Source organism: Oryx dammah, unplaced genomic scaffold (genome assembly GCF_014754425.2).
Source record: "Oryx dammah isolate SB20612 unplaced genomic scaffold, SCBI_Odam_1.1 HiC_scaffold_1, whole genome shotgun sequence".
Classification (NCBI taxonomy): Eukaryota; Metazoa; Chordata; class Mammalia; order Artiodactyla; family Bovidae; genus Oryx; species Oryx dammah.
The window spans coordinates 98,016,380-98,034,569 of NW_024070185.1; the positions used below are offsets into that span (position 1 = coordinate 98,016,380).

The following is an 18,190-nucleotide window of genomic DNA, read 5'->3' on the forward strand; positions in this document are numbered from 1 at the left end:
GAACCCAGGTCTCCTGCATTGCAGGCAGACGCTGTAACCTCTGAGCCACTGGAGAAGCCACAACATGAAAGGGCTTAGTGCTCTAATAAAAAAGATCTCACAGGACTCCCTGCCAGATGAGGATACAAGAAGTCTGCAACCACAAGGAAGTTTCTCACCCGACCATATCTGCACCCTCATCTTGGACTTCCAGCCTCCAGAATTGTGAGAAAGAAATCTGTGTTGTAATGTATAGAATGGACTTTTGGACTCAGTGGGAAAGGGAGAGGGTGGGATGATTTGGGAGAATGGCATTGAAACATGTATACTGTCTTGTAAGAAACGAATCGCCAGTCTATGTTCAATACAGGATACAGGATGCTTGGGGCTGGTGGATGGGGATGATCCAGAGAGATGATATGGGGTGGGAGGTGGGAGGGGGGTTCAGGATTGGGAACTCATGTACACCCGTGGCTGATTCATGTCAATGTATGGCAAAACCAATACAGTATTGTAAAGCAAAATAAAGTAAAAATAAAAATTAAAAAAAAAGAAATCTGTGTTGTTTACAGCTACCTAGTCTGTGGTATTTTTTTAAGTTTTTATTTTATATTGGAGTATAGTTGATTTACAATGTTAGTTTCAGGTGCACAGCTAAATGATTCCATTATACATATAGCCATTCTTTTTCAGGTTCTTTTCCTATATAGGTTATTACAGAATATTGAGTAGAGTTCCCTATACTATACAGTAGGTGTTTGTTGAGTATCTGTTTTATATGTAATCGTGTGTACATGCTAACTCCAAACATCTAGTTTATCCATCCCCAACCCCAGTGTTTCCCCTTTGGTAACCATAAGTTTGTTTTTATGTGTATGAGTCTGTTTCTGTTTTGTAAATAAGTTCATTTGTATTATTGTTTTAGATTCCACATGTAAATGATACCATATGATATTCGTCTTTTTCTGATTTAAGTCACTTAATATGATAATCTCCAGGTCCATCCATGTTGCTGCAAATGGCCTTATTCCATTCTTCTCTATGACTGAGTAATATTCTATCACCTCTATAGCCAGTTTCTTTCTTAAGCTCCCAAACAGCAGCTGCTTCTGGGCTTTCCTTACCCTCTGTGACACCGGTGGAGAATTCTGGGCAGTTGCCTCCATATATTGAAATCCTCACCCCAAAAAGTGAGGAGCGGGGCTGGACTCTGGATCAACTAAAGGAGAAGCAGGGACAAAACAGGATCACACCCTAAGGATACAGAGCCGAAAGGGAGCTTAGAGATCACACAATTCCAACTTTCTCAGTGTACAGGCGAGAAAAATTCTATCCCAGGTAAACTGTTCAAAGCCACAGAGTTCCAAGAAGACAATGGTACATATGTATATATATGTATATGTAAGAGAGAGACAGACAGACATGGCTATGAAGGCAGGTGCCAATGAGGACTTGGCTAGGTTTAACTCAAGGTGTCTTAATACAGAAATACAAGTTTAATGATAGCTATAATTAAATGAAGCTAGGAACACATAAGAATTAAGATGGGAGAAGGCCTTCTAAATGGTGAATATACGTTTGCTGAGAGTAGATTATGAATCATTTTGAACTTATTTTCTTGAGCAGCTGGTGAGAAGGGCAGCTGGTGAAGTGGTGTCCTCATGGAAGTGTGTTCCTGATGGTGAGTGTCTGGGATTATGGTACATGTCCAGTAGAATATTCTGGCAGGAAATATGGGAATGGCAGTTTTTATGCCAAAACTGTTCTTTACTATTTTAAGAAAGAAATGCCTACTTTTTCAATGTCTCTAGTACTAATTTGCCCAAACTTGGTCTATCAAGGATTTATAAAAGATGGTGTGTAGTCCATGAGCCACCTGGGTTAATTTTTGACCCTACTCTACCCTACTGTGGTTAAATACTGTCAGTTTTCTGAAAGCCACTAACACTGAACATCTGAAACACTCTGATCTCTCTGGATGTCTATAGGAGGAAAAAAACACTGCCTATGGCACTAGAGGCTGTTGGACAATACAAAAATTTATAAATAAGTCAGCTCATATGTTCAAAGAGATTATATTCTGGCTGGAATAGGAGACATTAAACAGCATCATCCTTATCCCCATCATCTCTTGAACACATGCTGTGGAGAGGTGCCACAGAGATGCTCCATGTATATTAGTATATTTAATACTCACATTGACCTTTTGGAGGTATCCACGATGGCCCTGTTTACAGATGAGAAAACAGCTCCAGAGATACCTCTGGTCTGGCGGTGGCTGAGTCAGACCTGCAAATGCAAGTTTATTTGACTTTAGAGCCTGTGATTTCTTCCATCATTGCACACTGCCCTCACAGGAACACCTGAAAGCAAAACACCGTGATTCATTGCCTACCTGATTAACAGGGGCAGAACTGGCCCCAACAGGGAGTAGATTTGTCCTTGGCTGTGGCTGCTATTTGTCATGCCTGTCTCTGGATCCAGTAGACCAAGTTCTCACCCTCACAATGTGATCTGTGTGGGAGACACCTATAGACTAGAAACATCAGTAGAAGCCATGCAGTCTGTAACTTGTTATTATGTGTGTTAAAGACAAGCTAGAGAATAGTGTCAACAGTGGGTCTAGTCTGTAGATTATGAATGTATTAGATTTGAGCATGTTATCTTTCCCTCTTCCAAACCTGCCTTTCTAGGCAGGAATAAAGATGTATTCCTGGTCTTAGCTGCACTGCACACACAGGGATGGAGGGCCACTACCTTTGTCTTAGGAAGCTAAGTCTCACTGGAGACAGACATGGGGTTGCCAGGTTTAGCAAATAAAAAATACAGGGCACTCAGTTAACTATTACATGGGACACACTTACATTCAAAAATCTGAAATTCAAAATTTATTAGGCACCATGAATATTATCTGGCACCCTAGGCAGACAAAAAAATCCACCACACCCCACAAAAGATAGCGGCTCTAATGGTTGTGCATACAAAGCTCCATAGACACTCAAGAGAAGGAATGCTCTGCCCTGTCTGGGATCGCGGAGGGAGGCTTCGCGTGACTGTGTGGACTCACCTGAAGGAATGGTGTGTTTGCTAGTGATGTTGAAGAATGTTTGGCAGGCAGAGATGCGAGGAGGCAATTTCAAATGCAGGGAAGACTACAGAGCTTGACATAATGATAATGCCTGGAGTCCTTGGACAATGGGAGGAGGGCAAACATGAATGCAAGGGCCAGATCATGAAGGGCTTTGGCAGAAAGATGAATGATTCACAATTTCATTCTGCGTCAACAGGAAGCCATTCCGCTTCTACTTTTTTTTTTTTCTTTCATATAATCAGAGTTTGGTACATCTTCACAAAATGGAAGCCACAGACCCATGTGACCATGAGAGATAATTTCAAGTAGTAATTTCTGATGATTTGAGGTGGTATGGGGAATGTGGTATTAAATAACTTTGACGCAGGGAGAATACTATTTTTTTTTTGCTGTTCAATTTAAACCCCTTAATTTTATTTTTATGTGTACATAAAAATTAATAGGCAGTACTTCCCTTGTGGCACAATGGATAGGAATTACCTGCCAATGCAGGGGACATGGGTTCAATTCCTGGTCCAGGAAGATTCCACATGCCATGGAGCAACTAAGCCCATGAGCCACAATAACTGAGCCCAAGGGCTACAACTATTGAAGCCTGCATGCCTAGAGCCTGTGCCCCAAAATAAGAGAAGCCCCTGCACCCCAGCAAAAAGTAGCCCCTGCTTGCCATAACGATAGAAAGCCCACACAGCAACGAAGTCTCAGTGCAGTCAAAACATAATAGTAATTTAAAAAAATAGGTTTTTAAAAAAAATTTTATTGAAGGATAATTGCTTTACAGAATTTTGTTGTTTTCTGTCAAGCCTCAACATGAATCAGCCATAGGTATACATATATCCCCTCCCTTTTGAACCTCCCTCCCATCTCCCTCCCCATCCCACCCCTCTAGGTTGATACAGAGCCTGTTTGAGTTTCCTGAGCCATACAGAAAATTCCCGTTGGCCATCTATTTTACACGTGGTAATGTAAGTTTCCATCTTACTCTTTCCATACATCTCACCCTCTCCTTCTTTCTTTCCATGTCCATAAGTTTTTTCTTTATGTGTGTTTCTCCAATTGCTTCCCTGTAAATAAATTCTTCAGTACCATTTTTCTAGATTCTGTATATAGGCATTAGAATACAATATTTATCTTTTTCTTTCTGACTTACTTCACTCTGTACAATAGGTTCTAGGTTCATCCAGTTCATTAGGACTGACTCAAATGTGTTCCTTTTTATGGCTGAGTAATATTCCATTGTGTATATGTATCACAACTTCCTTATCCATGCATCTGTCGATGGACATCTAGGTTGCTTCCATGTCCTAGTATGGAAGCTGTCCAGTGTTGGAGAAGACTCTTGAGAGAGTCCCTTGGACTGCAAGGAGATCCAATCATTAAATCCTAAAGGAAATTGATCCTGAATAGTCACTGGAAGGACTGATGCTGAAGCTGAAACTCCCAATACTTTGGCCACCTGATACAAAGAACTGACTCATTTGAAAAGACACTGATGCTGGGAAAGATTGAAGGCGGGAGGAAAAGGAGATGACAGAGGATAAGATGGTTGGATGGCATCACTGACTTGATGGGCATGAGTCTGAGCAAGCTCTGGGAGTTGGTGATGGACAGGGAAGCCTGGCATGCTGTAGTCTGTGCGGTTGCAGAGAGTTGGACACAACTGAGTAACTGAACTGATGTTAAAACTGAGAAACCAACACAGGTGTGTTACTGTGGACTAAGCACCAGATTTTACTTACACTTCATCATTTTTCCCACTTATGCCCCTTTTCTGCTCTAGGCTCCCATTCAGGGTACCATGTTGCATTTAGCTTCGTGTCTTGTGGGTCTCCTCTGGTTTGTGCACTGGGCTGGATGTCAGAGAATTAGAGGTGAAAAAGATAACATGCTCCCATCCTATGGGAATGTTTCAGCCTAAACACTGTAAGGGTCAAGATAAGCAACTCAAGGTTCAACAGAGATCAAGAGAGCTGGTGGCCCTCACCGCTCCCTGCTGCTGTCCTTCTCCTGTTTGTCCTTTCCTTAGTGAAGCAAACAGGTTGGTACTTACATTTCAAGGGACTGAAATCAACTTATCATTCAGAAATAGTACAACGACCTTTTTATGACTGCTTTTAACCTTTTGCTCTTGAGCTAACATTTAATTGGGAGATCAAGGAGGCCGAGTACTCCAGGTTTACATGATCGCACATTTCAACGTCTTTGAAATGGAGATGACTCTGACAAGAAGTGGCATCTCATAATCTTAGTGGACCAGGTGGCATGTCCGACTTGGTTGTTACTGTGTGTGCACAGACTTGGCCGGAGCTGTTCATGTGTGATCACCTGAATCAATTTAGAAGCATTGTTGATGCCCTAGAAGTTTTTAATTGCAGTTTAAAATGGCTTTTAAAAGAATATACTGCCAGCATTGAAGCGAAAAGTTATTATAGACGCAGAATGACCTGAACACACAGCAGGAGGATGTACATTTGGGACCCATGAAGGTGAAACAGGAGGGAAGGGAGCAGGGCTTAAGAATGACGGACATGATATAAACTGATTAGAACCAAATAGGTAAAACATGGCAAACAGCTTCCATCAGACCTTAAGCCTCAGTATATGCTCATTGTAACACATCAGCAAGCTAAATGACACACCCACAGGCACCATGACAGATCCAAGGCCAACCATAAACATCAAAAAGTGGGTGGTGACACAATTCCTGGAAATCCCCACCCCTTTTCCAAAGTAGCTGGAATACTCCTACCACTCAGTAGCCTATGAAGTTACCCACCCCTATAAAAACTGACAACCTTATGCCTTCATGCTGCCCTCACATTCAGAGATGGCTCACACTCTGTGAAGTGTTTCTCTCTAAATAAAACCGCTTCTTACTTATCACGCTGTCTCTTCCTGAATTCTTTCTGTGATGAGACACCAAGAACCTGAGCTTCATTAAGTCCATATCCCACTTAAAGGACTGTGGGTTCCAGCCCCAAACATAGTTAAACAGTTTCAACATCATGTTGGTAGCTTGAAATCTACCAAGTATTTACACCACAGAAATTGGCAATCACTACAGACTTTTTCCACCCAGAGAGCCCATTAAACATTTACTCATACATATCTACTTACAGGATTGTTGCAAATGTTAAATGAGGTGACGGATGCAAAGGACTTGAAACTGAGCAGGATCCCATGGGGCTCCTGGGCACAAAAACGTTTCTGTGTCCCGTTTCTTGTTTGTAGGAAATAGGCTTCATTCACCCTCCATGCCCTCTCCTGAGTTCCAAACCTCAGGTTCAAATAGTTGCTAATAAGGGAAAGAGACAAGGGAGGAGCAGCCGAGAAACAACAGCGCAGCCTTGGGGCAGGGTCCTGGCTCCCCGTCAAGTGATATACACAGCAATATCTTTGAGCTGCTTTACAGATACTGAAACCCCACCAGGTGGGAAAAGTTAACTGTATGCTGCCTACAAGCACAAAGACCCCAGGCCAGTTGCAACTAGAAGGCTGATGATGCTGACTCCCAATTATCTCACCACCAACCGATTAGAAGAATGTCCATGAGCTGATCACACCCTCCTCTTTGAACAATTACTGTAAAATTCCTCACTACCCTCTCCAGGTCAGGACACGTAGTTTTGAGGGCATGGCCTCCTTTGCCTGGTAAAGCAATAAAGCAGTTTTTTTTTTTTCCTACTTCACCCAAAACTGTCTCTAAGGTTCCATTGGGTATTGGTGTACAGAGGCCAAATCTCAGCTACAGGCTTGGCATATTGCCTAGCACATAGTATTTATCCATGTAACCATAGCTGTATACACCACGCTTTCTTTTATCCAATGACATGGTTCCAATACAAGGTGATGCACTGGAGAAGAATTTTGTACCACAAACAATGGCTCAATTGGGAAGAGTCTGCTATATATTTGGAGTGCACCAAGCCAATAAGACTTCTATATGTTTCTTGATTGCTATGATAGATCTCATCTTCTGCCATCTCTGGAAAACCTTGTTACTGAGCTGGTATTACTCAGCTGTGCAAGGCTAAAAGAATGGAAATGACACTATCTCTGACAGCACAAGAGTTTTGACAGTTTTTGCAGTGAGATTGCGATATGGAATTCAACCTGTAAAGCATCAGGAGAGAGATCAATAGAACACCACAATGTTTGCTGGAAATAAAAACACAACACATTCACTGTGGCCTTTTAAAACATTGCAAGTGTATTTTGTCTTGGAGATCAGCTTACATGAATTCTCGAATCTTATCTTCCAGTTTTTTAGCATCAGCTCCACAAAGTTCAAAAATCTGTTCACAAATACACAAAGGTGAAATATTTATTGGTTCAAATATGGCAAAGATGAAGCTTTGTGGAATTTTGTTCCTGTTTATAAATTTATCCACTACTCATTTCCATTGTCTGCAAGATACTTTAGATAGAAATACACATTAACACACTAAATTCCTGATGTTTTATTTGACACCTTTTCAAAATTGCTTATGCTAATATTTTAACAGATTTATGTAATTTTCCACGATATTCCTCTAAACTAAGATCTAAAATATATAATGTTCAAAATGAGGAAACTCAATCTTCAAAACTTCTCAGGGCATTTATACACTGATCTTGAGGGCTTGCTAATTCATATACATGATCCCCTAAAATCAAATGGCTTGTGATTTCCCATGCCCTGACTTTAGTTCAGGTAATAATAATGATTCTAAGAAGCACATTTTCTTTTCAATTTTTCACATTTCTGAATTAGGATGGTGCATCTATCAATGAACATCTTATATTTGATGAAATATGGAAGTTAAAGACCCTTACTCTTCATGATCAGTTTTGTACCAATTGTTTGAGGTGGGTTGGAGAAAAGGAAGAGTGTGGGTAAACTGAAGCTGAGATTTGGTGAAGACTTGAGTTTCTAGTGAGGGAGGTTTCAGCAGCCAGAAATGGTGTTAGGACTTCGAGGGTAGGGGTTAGAAAAGTCTAGAACTACTTTCAGTGCTCAGTGTGCAACAGGGAAGAAACTACGCCCACATCTAATGATTCTGCTTCCCCAGGTAGCAGCATGGCGCCTGTGGGCATCATGGTTCATTCTATTTCTTGAAAGTCAACCCCACTCTTGTGCCTCTGTCTTGATCCCATTTCACTTACCGGCTCGCTCAGGGATCCACTTCTATAACAGCAAATTGCTCTTTTGATTCTCGAGAATAGGGTTACCTAAGTGTGGGTGCAGAATTTCATGTTTTATCTGGGTTGTCTGGTTTGTAGCCATCTCCTCTATAACTAGTTCTCTTGGCCTTGGCCACCAGGGGAGGAAGGTGCCAGGAAGGATCTGCAAAAGGCTCTTTCTTAAGAGTCAGTGGCAGCTGGATGGAGCCTCTAGGGCATGATGAGAGTCTCATGCCCCTCTCAGGCTAGGGGAGGTACCAAGCCAAGAAGTCTTGGTGGGAACAGAGGTCGGACTTGGTCATCTGAATGACCAGGCTTGGCCAGGGGTAGAAAAAGGATGGTAATCTTAGCCAACTGACCAAAGTACTGAACCCATTGCCAGGAAACTCCTGATCAAGATGAGGCAAAGGAAGCAAGCCTTTGCCTGCTTGGCATGCTCCATGAAGCTGGGGGCTGGGAGCTGGGAGCTTGGGCATGCTTTTTTCACTCTTGTCACTTGAGGATATTAGGACTTCCTAGACAGCTCAATCTGGCCAGAAAGGAACTTTGTCCCTGGTCTCTAACCGATGCTGGGGGGGAAAGCAGGGTGGGAGAGGCGTGGGTGCACTCCAGTCTCAGTCTGTCTTTGCCCCTGTTTTTAACTACGTTTCCAGTGGCTCCCACTTATCCTTCCTTGTGGCTTCTGTCCAAGGTTCCTCCTGAGTCTCTATCCTCTACTCCTCTGCTTCAGGAGTGGCTTGACTCCAGTGAAGGCACACGTAATAGCTGAGCAGAAGAAAGGCACTGGCAAAGAAGGGATGAGAAGTTCCCAAGGTGTGTCTGTTCCCCGTGACCACTGCCATGTAATTCTAGACAGTCCCCCCCACCCCCAGTGGTCTAGAAGATGCTGTTTTATCATTCTCATGGCAATGATTCTAGTGGGTCTGATTCTGACTCCTTATCTTAGTATCTCTGCCCCCCCCCCAACAAAAAGCAGCATGGAGCCAAAGAGTTTGGGGGCCCCTAAAAATGGGCTTCTCTTCTTGGATGAGAGTTCCCTGAACAGAGGGGTGGCACAATCTGTAGGGGTATTAGAAACAGGAGGGCTCACTTCGAAGGGAGATTTCCAGGGAAGGGTGATTTCCATGACCATAGGGATTGTGGTATGGCCATGCTGTGACTTGGGCAGCCAGAAGCCACAAACGCACTAAGAGCCTTGGCAACCGTGGAGTTTGACTCCTCTTTCTTCTAGATACATTGAATCTAATACAGGGCCACCATCACCCACCCAGGTACCTGAGCCAGGAAACTGAGGCCACTTAAAATATTCATATATATTCAGAACATTGCACAAATGGCAGCATACAGCTTGGTGAGTTATTACAAAAGAGAGCCCACTCGTATAACCATGTCCAGATCAAGGTGTAGATATAGCTTAGCTCCTCGCTCCCAGTCATTACCCTGTGCCCAAAGCCAAAGTCTATTCCAGATTTTTCACCACAAATGGGCTTAGTCTGTCTTTGAACGTTTATAAATGGAATTCTATAGTATGTTGTGTGTATTCTTCTGCGCCTGGCTTCTTATTCAACATGATGTTTCTGAGATTTATCTGTGTAATGGCCATACATTCATTTTCAGCTTTTTTTTTTTTTTTTAATATTCTATTGCATGACTGTAACACAGTTTATCCATTTGGGCTATGACGAAGAGTGCTGCTAGGAACATCCTTTGTGCAGACATCTTTGGGGGCGTATGAACACCCACTTTTGTTGGGTTCTGTAGTTTACCTGAAAGGGGGATTACTGCGTTCAGCTTTTGTAGGAGTTACCCAACAGCTTTTCAAAGAGATTGCATCAGTGTAAACTCCACCAGTAGGGGATAAGTGTTCTGCTTGTCCCACATGCTTGACAGCGCTTGGTACTGCCAGTCCTCTTCCTGCTAACCATTTGGTGGCTTTAGGTGACATTGAATTTGTGTCTGAATTTCATGGTTTTTACCCAATCAACTTTCCCCTGGATTTTAGCAACAGCTTACACTTTGTTTCCTTCTCCAGTCTTATGCCCCTGAGACTTCTCCCCCGCAAAGCTCAAAACCACAAATCCTGCCATGCTATTTTTCTTTGTGAAATTCTTGAGTGTTTTTCCATCATCATAAAATTTAAGCTTCTTACAGGGATTCCTTGATTTTATCTTTTCCACCTCCACTGTCGCTCTCTACCATAAACTCTGGACTCAAGCAACAATTTATAGCTGGATTTGTTTGTTCATTTAATAAATACTTAATGAGCGCCTACATGATCCAGACATACAATGAACAAAACAAGACAAAATCCCACCACAGAGCTCACATTCTAGTGATAGTTAAATACTCTTGGTATTTGATTACCAAATAATTCCTGACCTCATACCAGAGATACTTTATAACTCTCTGCTTCTGCTCATTTTTAATCACTTGCTAAACTTAATAATCCTTTAAGGTTTAACTCATGAAGACTTCCCTGAAGTCTTTTTCTGTCATCTCATAGTAGCCAGTGCAATTCCAGAATCCAAGAGTTGATTTTATTACCCATCTTCTCCACTAGACCAAGGCTGGGGACTATATTTTTCCTCCACAGTTTTAGTATCTAGCTCAGAACCTTACCCAGAGTAGGTGCTCTATTAGAATGGTATTAACTCTGAAGTGAATTGAGTTAAGTTGATTTCTGGTCATTGAGGGCCGGGTCCAAGACTCAGTGCTAAGTTTTGGGGATTAGGTGTTATCTATCTTATTCTTTCTTTGTCCAGTTTGACAAAGGCAAACATTATCTTTGTGTCTCCCTGTCTAGCACAGGTCTTTGCCTACAGGAGTTTAATAAATGTAGGTAACAAATGAGAAGTTTACTGATAAGGGCTCATTTCACAAGTAGCTTTCTTTTGAAGGGATATATTGGCAAGGCCATTAATATCTAATTTCTGCCCCAAATATTTTTTCATTTTAACCTGAATGTTTAATTGTACCTCTCAAAGCATGCTCCACTCTAAAGCATTAAGAAGTAGTGTTAACCTTGCTCTGCTCAACGTCTTCATTTTTCTTGTACAGCTGCCACCCTAGTAATGATTGCTAATGAAAATTTCAAGCTCCAGTTTGCAAAGACCAGTGGAATATATGGTGGTTGTTCATGCATGAGAGAACCACCAACTATGTCCAACAATCAGTGCAAAGAAAAATGCCAGGGTTTCCTGGTGGTCCTGTAGCTAAGACTCTATGCTCCCAATGCAGAGGGGCAAGGTTCCATCCCTGGTCAGGGAAGTAGATTCTATATATCACAACTAAAAGTTTGCTTGCCACAACTAAAGATCCTGCATGCCACAACTAAGACCCAGCAGAGCCAAATAAATAAATAGAAAACCCAAACTTCCATTATGGACATTTTCTAACATACACAAAAATAGAGAATAATAACATGAACACCACTCCCCCATTTACCCATCACCCAGGTGCAACCAGAGGTAGTTTTTTATGCCAGAGACATGCAATCACCTATGAAGAGTTTATTCCTGCCACTGGGAAAAAGCAAGGGTGCTGGTGAGACAGTAACTTCTAAGAATATACATCAAGGAATCTGGCTAGTGATGTCCTTATAGAATAAGTATAAAATACTTTGGTCAGTTGATACACAACTGAGTGAATACTGAAGTTACATTTGGACCACTTGTGTGAAAGTTCAACAATTTTCAGACATCTGCAGTTAGAAATAACAGCAACAATAAAATTCTCAAAGCAACAGCAACAACTAACATAAACCAAAAAACCCAACCAAACGAACCCACACAAGATACTTCTTGGGGGAGGGGCTGTGGAAATACTTGTATGAACAATACAAGTTTATAATTGAAATAGTATGATACTCTTTTTCTTCTAAGACATTATATGTGATTAAAAAGATGAAAAGGGTATATCCCAACAAGGGAACGTTTAAAAGTACCTCAACCTTCTGTTGAGAGGCGGATAGGGTTAATTACAGTTGGTTCCTATCTTGGCTTTCTTCTCTGACTCTCTGACCCCAGTCACACTCATTCTTTCCTCAGAACCATCTGCATCATATTGCAAGTATTTGCACACTTCCTCTTTCACTATCACAACACCCAGGACAGACTCTGCAAATGCAAGCAGGTAAATTAAGGTTTTTGGAGCTGAGCAAAATCTAACCAAGAAGACATGGCCTCTTTGAAACAGTCTGTTTCAAACAACTTGAATTTACTTGCACCTGATTTTAAGAAAAAAGCATATAAAGCAATCTGTTAGCTAATCTTTCCTTAATCTGTACTGGCCCTTTTCTCAACTTGTTCCAGTAGTGAGATTTCGATAACATACTAATTCACTTTCATTTTCCTGTAGTAGAGTTAGAAACTGCCTATGCACCTGTTTCTCAGTGCACTGGTGGCATAAATACTTTTTTGGTAAGGGACCTGGTAATACCCATCTTAGGTTTTATAGGCCATATGGTCTCTGTTGAAACTAGTTGAATCAACTCTCTGTACTATCTGCAACTTTTACATAAATCTAAATTTTTTCTCTATAAATCTATAAAGTTATATAATATTAAAAATACAGTATACTTTTTATAATGATAATGCAGCAATAAACTTCCTTATTCTAAAGAAAAGTCTACTCAAGTTATTAGGAGATCCACTAACTAAAACTACAGAAGCTGGCTAGGCATGATAGTAACCACCTGGGTGAGTTATCTTATGACAGGAGGTCCTGGTAAGGAACAAGCTACATCAACCAGAAGAATTTGGGAAAAGTCTAAAGGAGAGAGGAGATGCCAGTTCATATGTCCTACCAACCTCCCAGAATCCTTCTCACTGGACTCCATCTTGGCTGAGAGATACGCGTGCCACCAGGAAGAAGTCTGAGTCATAATGATCGGCCAGGGACAACCCGGAAACTAACTCCATTACCATAAAGCCTGAGACTGCGAGTCACGTGAAAGAGCAGTTCTCCTGGGTTCCCTTACCTTCCTGCTCTCTGCTCAGGCGCCCCTTCCCAATCACATCTTTTGCTTTTCAACACGTGCATCTCCTCAGACAATTCATTTCCGAGTGTTAGACAAGAGGCCACTCTCAGGCCCTGGAAGGGGTCCCCCTTCCTGCAACAAAAACAGCTATTGTAGATAATATTTAAACAAATGGGCATGGCTGTGTCCCAGTAAAACTGAGGGTCAGACTTGTCTCTGGGGCCATAGTTTGCCAACTGTGAATAACTATGCCATCAACTGAAGCTGCCTGAAAGTCAGTCACTCAGGACAAGGTGGCTTTCTGTTGGAGGGGAAAAAAGAGGCAGGAATCTGGTGTTGTAGGAATTTATATCAAGCTTCATTGAGAGTATGACAAGTGATTTTGGACTCTGACCAGAGAAAATGTTATCCTGCCCATTACTGGAAGAGTGGGAGGGAATTTTGTTCTCAGAGATAAAAACAGTTATGGAGCCATTCCTTTCAATGGCATATACTGTTATTTTTATGTTTCCATTAAGCAATCTGCTTAACTGTCCAGTATTGGGAAAATATACCTGTTTGCTATATCCCTTCACTTTCTTCTCCCTACGTTCAAAGATAAGCTTATCAGCTGAGCCTAGACAAAGGAATGTGCTCATGCCTGTCCTCTTCCTTTTAGGAGTGTCTGCTCAAGGGACAGGTCTGTCTCCTTCTGGAAATCATATTGGAAGTAAGCCTAATATCTGCCTTTTAAAGATAGCTCTGGAAAGCTATCACCCTCCCTTTGGGGGCTAAATAGTTACAAAAAGCAGCTTTCCTTTGGCTCAGATGGGAAAGAATCTGCCTGCAAGGCAAGATACCCAGGTTCAATCAGGGTCGGGAAGATTCCTTTGGAGGATGGAATGGCTATCCATGCCAGTATTCTTGGCTGGAGAATTCCATGGACAGGGAAGCCTGGCAGGCTACAGTCCACCGGGTCTCAAAGAGTCAGTCACAACTGAATGACTAACACTTTTTTTTCCACCGTTACAAAAACAGTAGTATCTCTTCCATCTGGGTGGGTAAGTGTGTCCTCTGCAGTCCCAGATTCTCCCATAGATGGGTCATCTCAAAGTCTAGGTTCCAAGAGTCTAGTGGAAATTCTTTTGACATGGATCCAAGCCATGCTCTTCAATTACCACAATTTAGCAGTACTGCTACTTTTAATAAAGGTGACACTTCAATTTTCCACATGAATCCATGTGAGAGAAAAGGTTAACATAACAGGTCTGGTTGCTTCTTCCTGGTGTGTCTCCAAGAGAACCGTGACTTCACTAAGTCCTGGGGACTGTGGTCCTCCAAGTGTTCCTTGGGTTAGCGATGGATGATTTTGTTGTATATATCTCTGGAGCAATGGACTATGCCATTGCTGGCTTATTAAGCTGCTTTGCATAAACATCAATAATAATGATGTGCACCTAGTTTTACTGTTGAGTTTCCATTATTATGGCTGGTTGTGAAGCAATGGTTGCTTAGCAAGGTATGTGTATGTGACCAATCCCCATATAAAAGAACTCAGACCCAGAGACTCAAAAAGGCATTCCTAGGCAGAGACATTCCACATATATCCTTGAGCTAGGGAGTGCTTGTCCAAGGGTACTTAGAAACTTAGGTACTGCTAAGTAGCTCTGGACAAGGAAGAACATCAAAAATTTGTGCTGGACCTTTCTAGACTCCAACAATGCCTATCTTTTTTCCCCCTGTTGTTTTAACTCTATGTTTATTGCTGTAATAAATCTTAGCTATGAATATAACATGCTATTGAGTCTTGTTAATCCTTTTGTGAATCACTGAATGAAACACTCCTATAATTTCAACAATTTAAAAATCAGAGAAGAACAGGGCTGGGACTATGGTGGAAAATTTAAGGGGTGCCAAAAAAATTTAGTAATGAAGATAAATAATATCTTAGTACTTTTTAAAAAATACTTAAAAAAAAGTATTAAAATTTAATGCAAAAAAAACCATGATAAACAAAACATTAAAAATTCAAATGAAGACACGTTTCCACCCAACAAGGGCAGTATCTTGCCTCACCCAAAACCCTGCCCTGGAGAAAAGACATACGCAAGTAATTACTGCCTTTAAGTTGCTAAAGCTGAGAGCTGTATCTTTAGCAATCTTTAGCAAGGTTGCTAAATGGGGGTAAATAGTTGCTGTACTTCTCTGACTTTCCGTTCATGTTCACTTAGTTCTTGCCTCCTCCAGTCAATTAATCTCTGCCAACACATTAGATGCCCATGGGGCTTTTATGTAACCCCTTCGAGGGATTGATACCTCTCAGAGCCCCGAAGACCATATAAAAGCTCTTTTCTTTTTCCCTCACGCAGAATGCCTCTGTAACTGTCTGGCTAAGTTGCTTCAGTCGTGTCCAACTCTTTGCAACCCTATGGACAGGAGCCCACCAGGTTCCTCTGTCCATGGGACTTTCCAAGCAAGAATACTGGAGTGGAGTGCCATGCTCTCCTCCAGGGGATCTTCCTGATGCAGGGATCTAACTTGCCTCTTTCATGTCTCTTACATTGGCAGGTGGGTTCTTCACCACTCTGGCCACCTGGAAAGCCACAATCTATTAAGATTGAAACCACTGGGTAGGTAACTCCAGAATGCTAAGATGACTTAGCTTAAATGCATACTGTAGTTACTCAAAGAGCTTTAGAGGTCTCCTGCTGCTGCTGCTGCTAAGTCACTTCAGTCGTGTCCGACTCTGTGTGATCCCATAGACGGCAGCCCACCAGGCTCCCCCGTCCCTGGGATTCTCCAGGCAAGAACACTGGAGTGGGTTGCCATTTCCTTCTCCAATAACCTTTATTTCTATATTTCTATTCACCTATAAATTTTCAGGGAGATAGGTACACAGCTAGGGCCTGGGGCTCGAATAATAGCAACATTTCATAGTATATACCAAGTCTAGAGTGAGGCACTTTATTTACATTGTCACAGATTTTCATGATCAAGGTTCAAAGACACATGATGTTGTCACTATGAAGAATGAAACTGAGCCTAAAGGTGGTTAAGGTACATTCCCAAGATCCTCACTAATAAGAAGCAGACCTGGAATTTAACTTACAATCATTTGACTCCAGAGATGGCAAGTCAGCCACAGACAGTTTTTTGGAGTGGTGGGTCAAATGCTGTTTTTTATGAATATGAACAAAGACCATTTGGGAGGGTGATTCTCCAGGGACCACCATTCTCCTCACTTCCTGCCTGGCCCTTGAAGATGCTGAGTATGTGACTACTGCTCCCAATCCTATCCTCTTTCCAGCACCCAAAGGTGCTGCTCATTTGGAATTCTTTTCATCTCTGTGCCTCCTTCAAGGAGGGCGCTTGCTGGAAATGATGTCTGTGTCCTCAGCTGGAGCCCACAATTCACACTTATAAGGGCAAGAGCTTCCTCTCACTTAAAAATGAGAGCTCTGTTCTTCTGAATTATTCATTTGTGAATAACTCGTTTATTAGCATCTATGTACTTACATCCCCTCGCTCTCATCTTTCCTAAGTGCTTTGGGGAAAAATCTTACTCTCATATCAAAAGATGAAAAAGTAAAAGTGGAAGTCGCTCAGTCGTGTCCGACTCTTTGTGACCCCATGGACTGTATAGTCCAGTGAATTCTCCAGGCCAGAATACTGGAGTGGGTAGCCTTTCCCTTCTCCAGGGGATATTCCCAACCCAGGGATCGAACCCGGGTCTCCCGCATTGCAGGTGGATTCTTTACCAGCTGAGTCAGAAGGGAAGACCAAGAGCACTGGAACAGGTAGCCTATCTCTTCTCCAGGGGTTCTTCCCAACCCAGGAATCAAACCAGGGTCTCCCACATTATGGGCAGATTCTTTACCAACTGAGTTATCAGGGAAGCCCAAAAGATGAAAAGATGGAACCAATTTTTGAGAGTTGGCCCATATTTAAGCAGCTGACTAAGACCTAGCAAATCTGTTGCTCTTCCTTCTCTCTACTCCACAGACTTCTACCAGTTTGTCTGGAACCAATGTTATGAACACAGGGGATCTAGTGATCAGCTTCAGAGGTTCACTGAATAGCCTAGCAATATATGTACATTTCGATTTAGGTGCATACATATATTCTTCTGGAAAGAGTTTATAGTCTCCATTGGATTTTAAGAGGGTCTATAAACCAAGTTTATGAACTACTCTTAACAGAATATAGTGTAATATTCTGGTCATAAAAATCAGCCAAGGTTTTGGGTGTCCCATCTGAAAGACACCAGAGGAATGCCTTTTTACTTTTTCTTTTTAGTTTTAAAAAATTATTTATTTTTAATTGAAGGATAATTGTTTTACAATATTGTGTTGGTTTCTGCCACCCATCACCATGAATCAGTCATAGGTACACCTAGTCCCCTTCTTTTTGAACCTCCCTCCCACCTCCTACCCCATCCCTCTAGGCTGTTACAGAGCCCCAGTTTGAGCTCCCTGAGTCATACAGCAAATTCCCTCTGGCTATCTATTTTACACTGTAGTGTATATGTTTCCATGCTATCTTTCTTTTTTTAACTACAGTGAATCTTACTGGAACATGCTATGATGGCCTAGATGAAAACACTCAGGGGCAGAGCAGGAAAGAACCATCCCACTGTATTTATTACCTTGCTTTGGCTGGCCTTTGGCCTAAAACTGTGAAATAATTGTAGCTGTTGTTTACAGTGCATCCCAGCCAGATGTTCACCCAACCTCTGCATGAAAACTTTCAGCAGCAGGGAAGGCTCATTATCTACCATAACCCTAGGTCATAGTTATGTAGCTTCATTTGATTTAGATTTTTAAAGTTTTATTTTGTGTATAGTCAATGCGCTTTGTGAATATTTCAAATGAGCAAGATTCAAGGGGCTAAAATAATAAAACCAGGGGCTTTCCTGGTGGCTCAGTGGTAAATAATCCCTCTGCCAATGCAGGAGAGACCGGTTCGATCTCTGATCTGGAAAGATACTATATGCAGCAAAG

The 18,190-nt window shown here is 41.8% G+C and overlaps 1 protein-coding gene across 1 annotated transcript in view; it reads right to left on the bottom strand.

Moving 5' to 3' along the window:
- Nucleotides 1-7,265: 7,265 nt before the first annotated feature.
- TXNDC8 (thioredoxin domain containing 8) overlaps nucleotides 7,266-18,190 on the bottom strand; it is a 40,564-nt gene continuing 29,639 nt past the window's right edge. Inside the window, exon 5 of the mRNA XM_040242320.1 lies at nucleotides 7,266-7,365. Coding sequence (XP_040098254.1) covers nucleotides 7,303-7,365 — 63 coding nt within the window. The 3' untranslated portion in view covers nucleotides 7,266-7,302. The remainder of the gene's footprint in view (nucleotides 7,366-18,190) is intronic.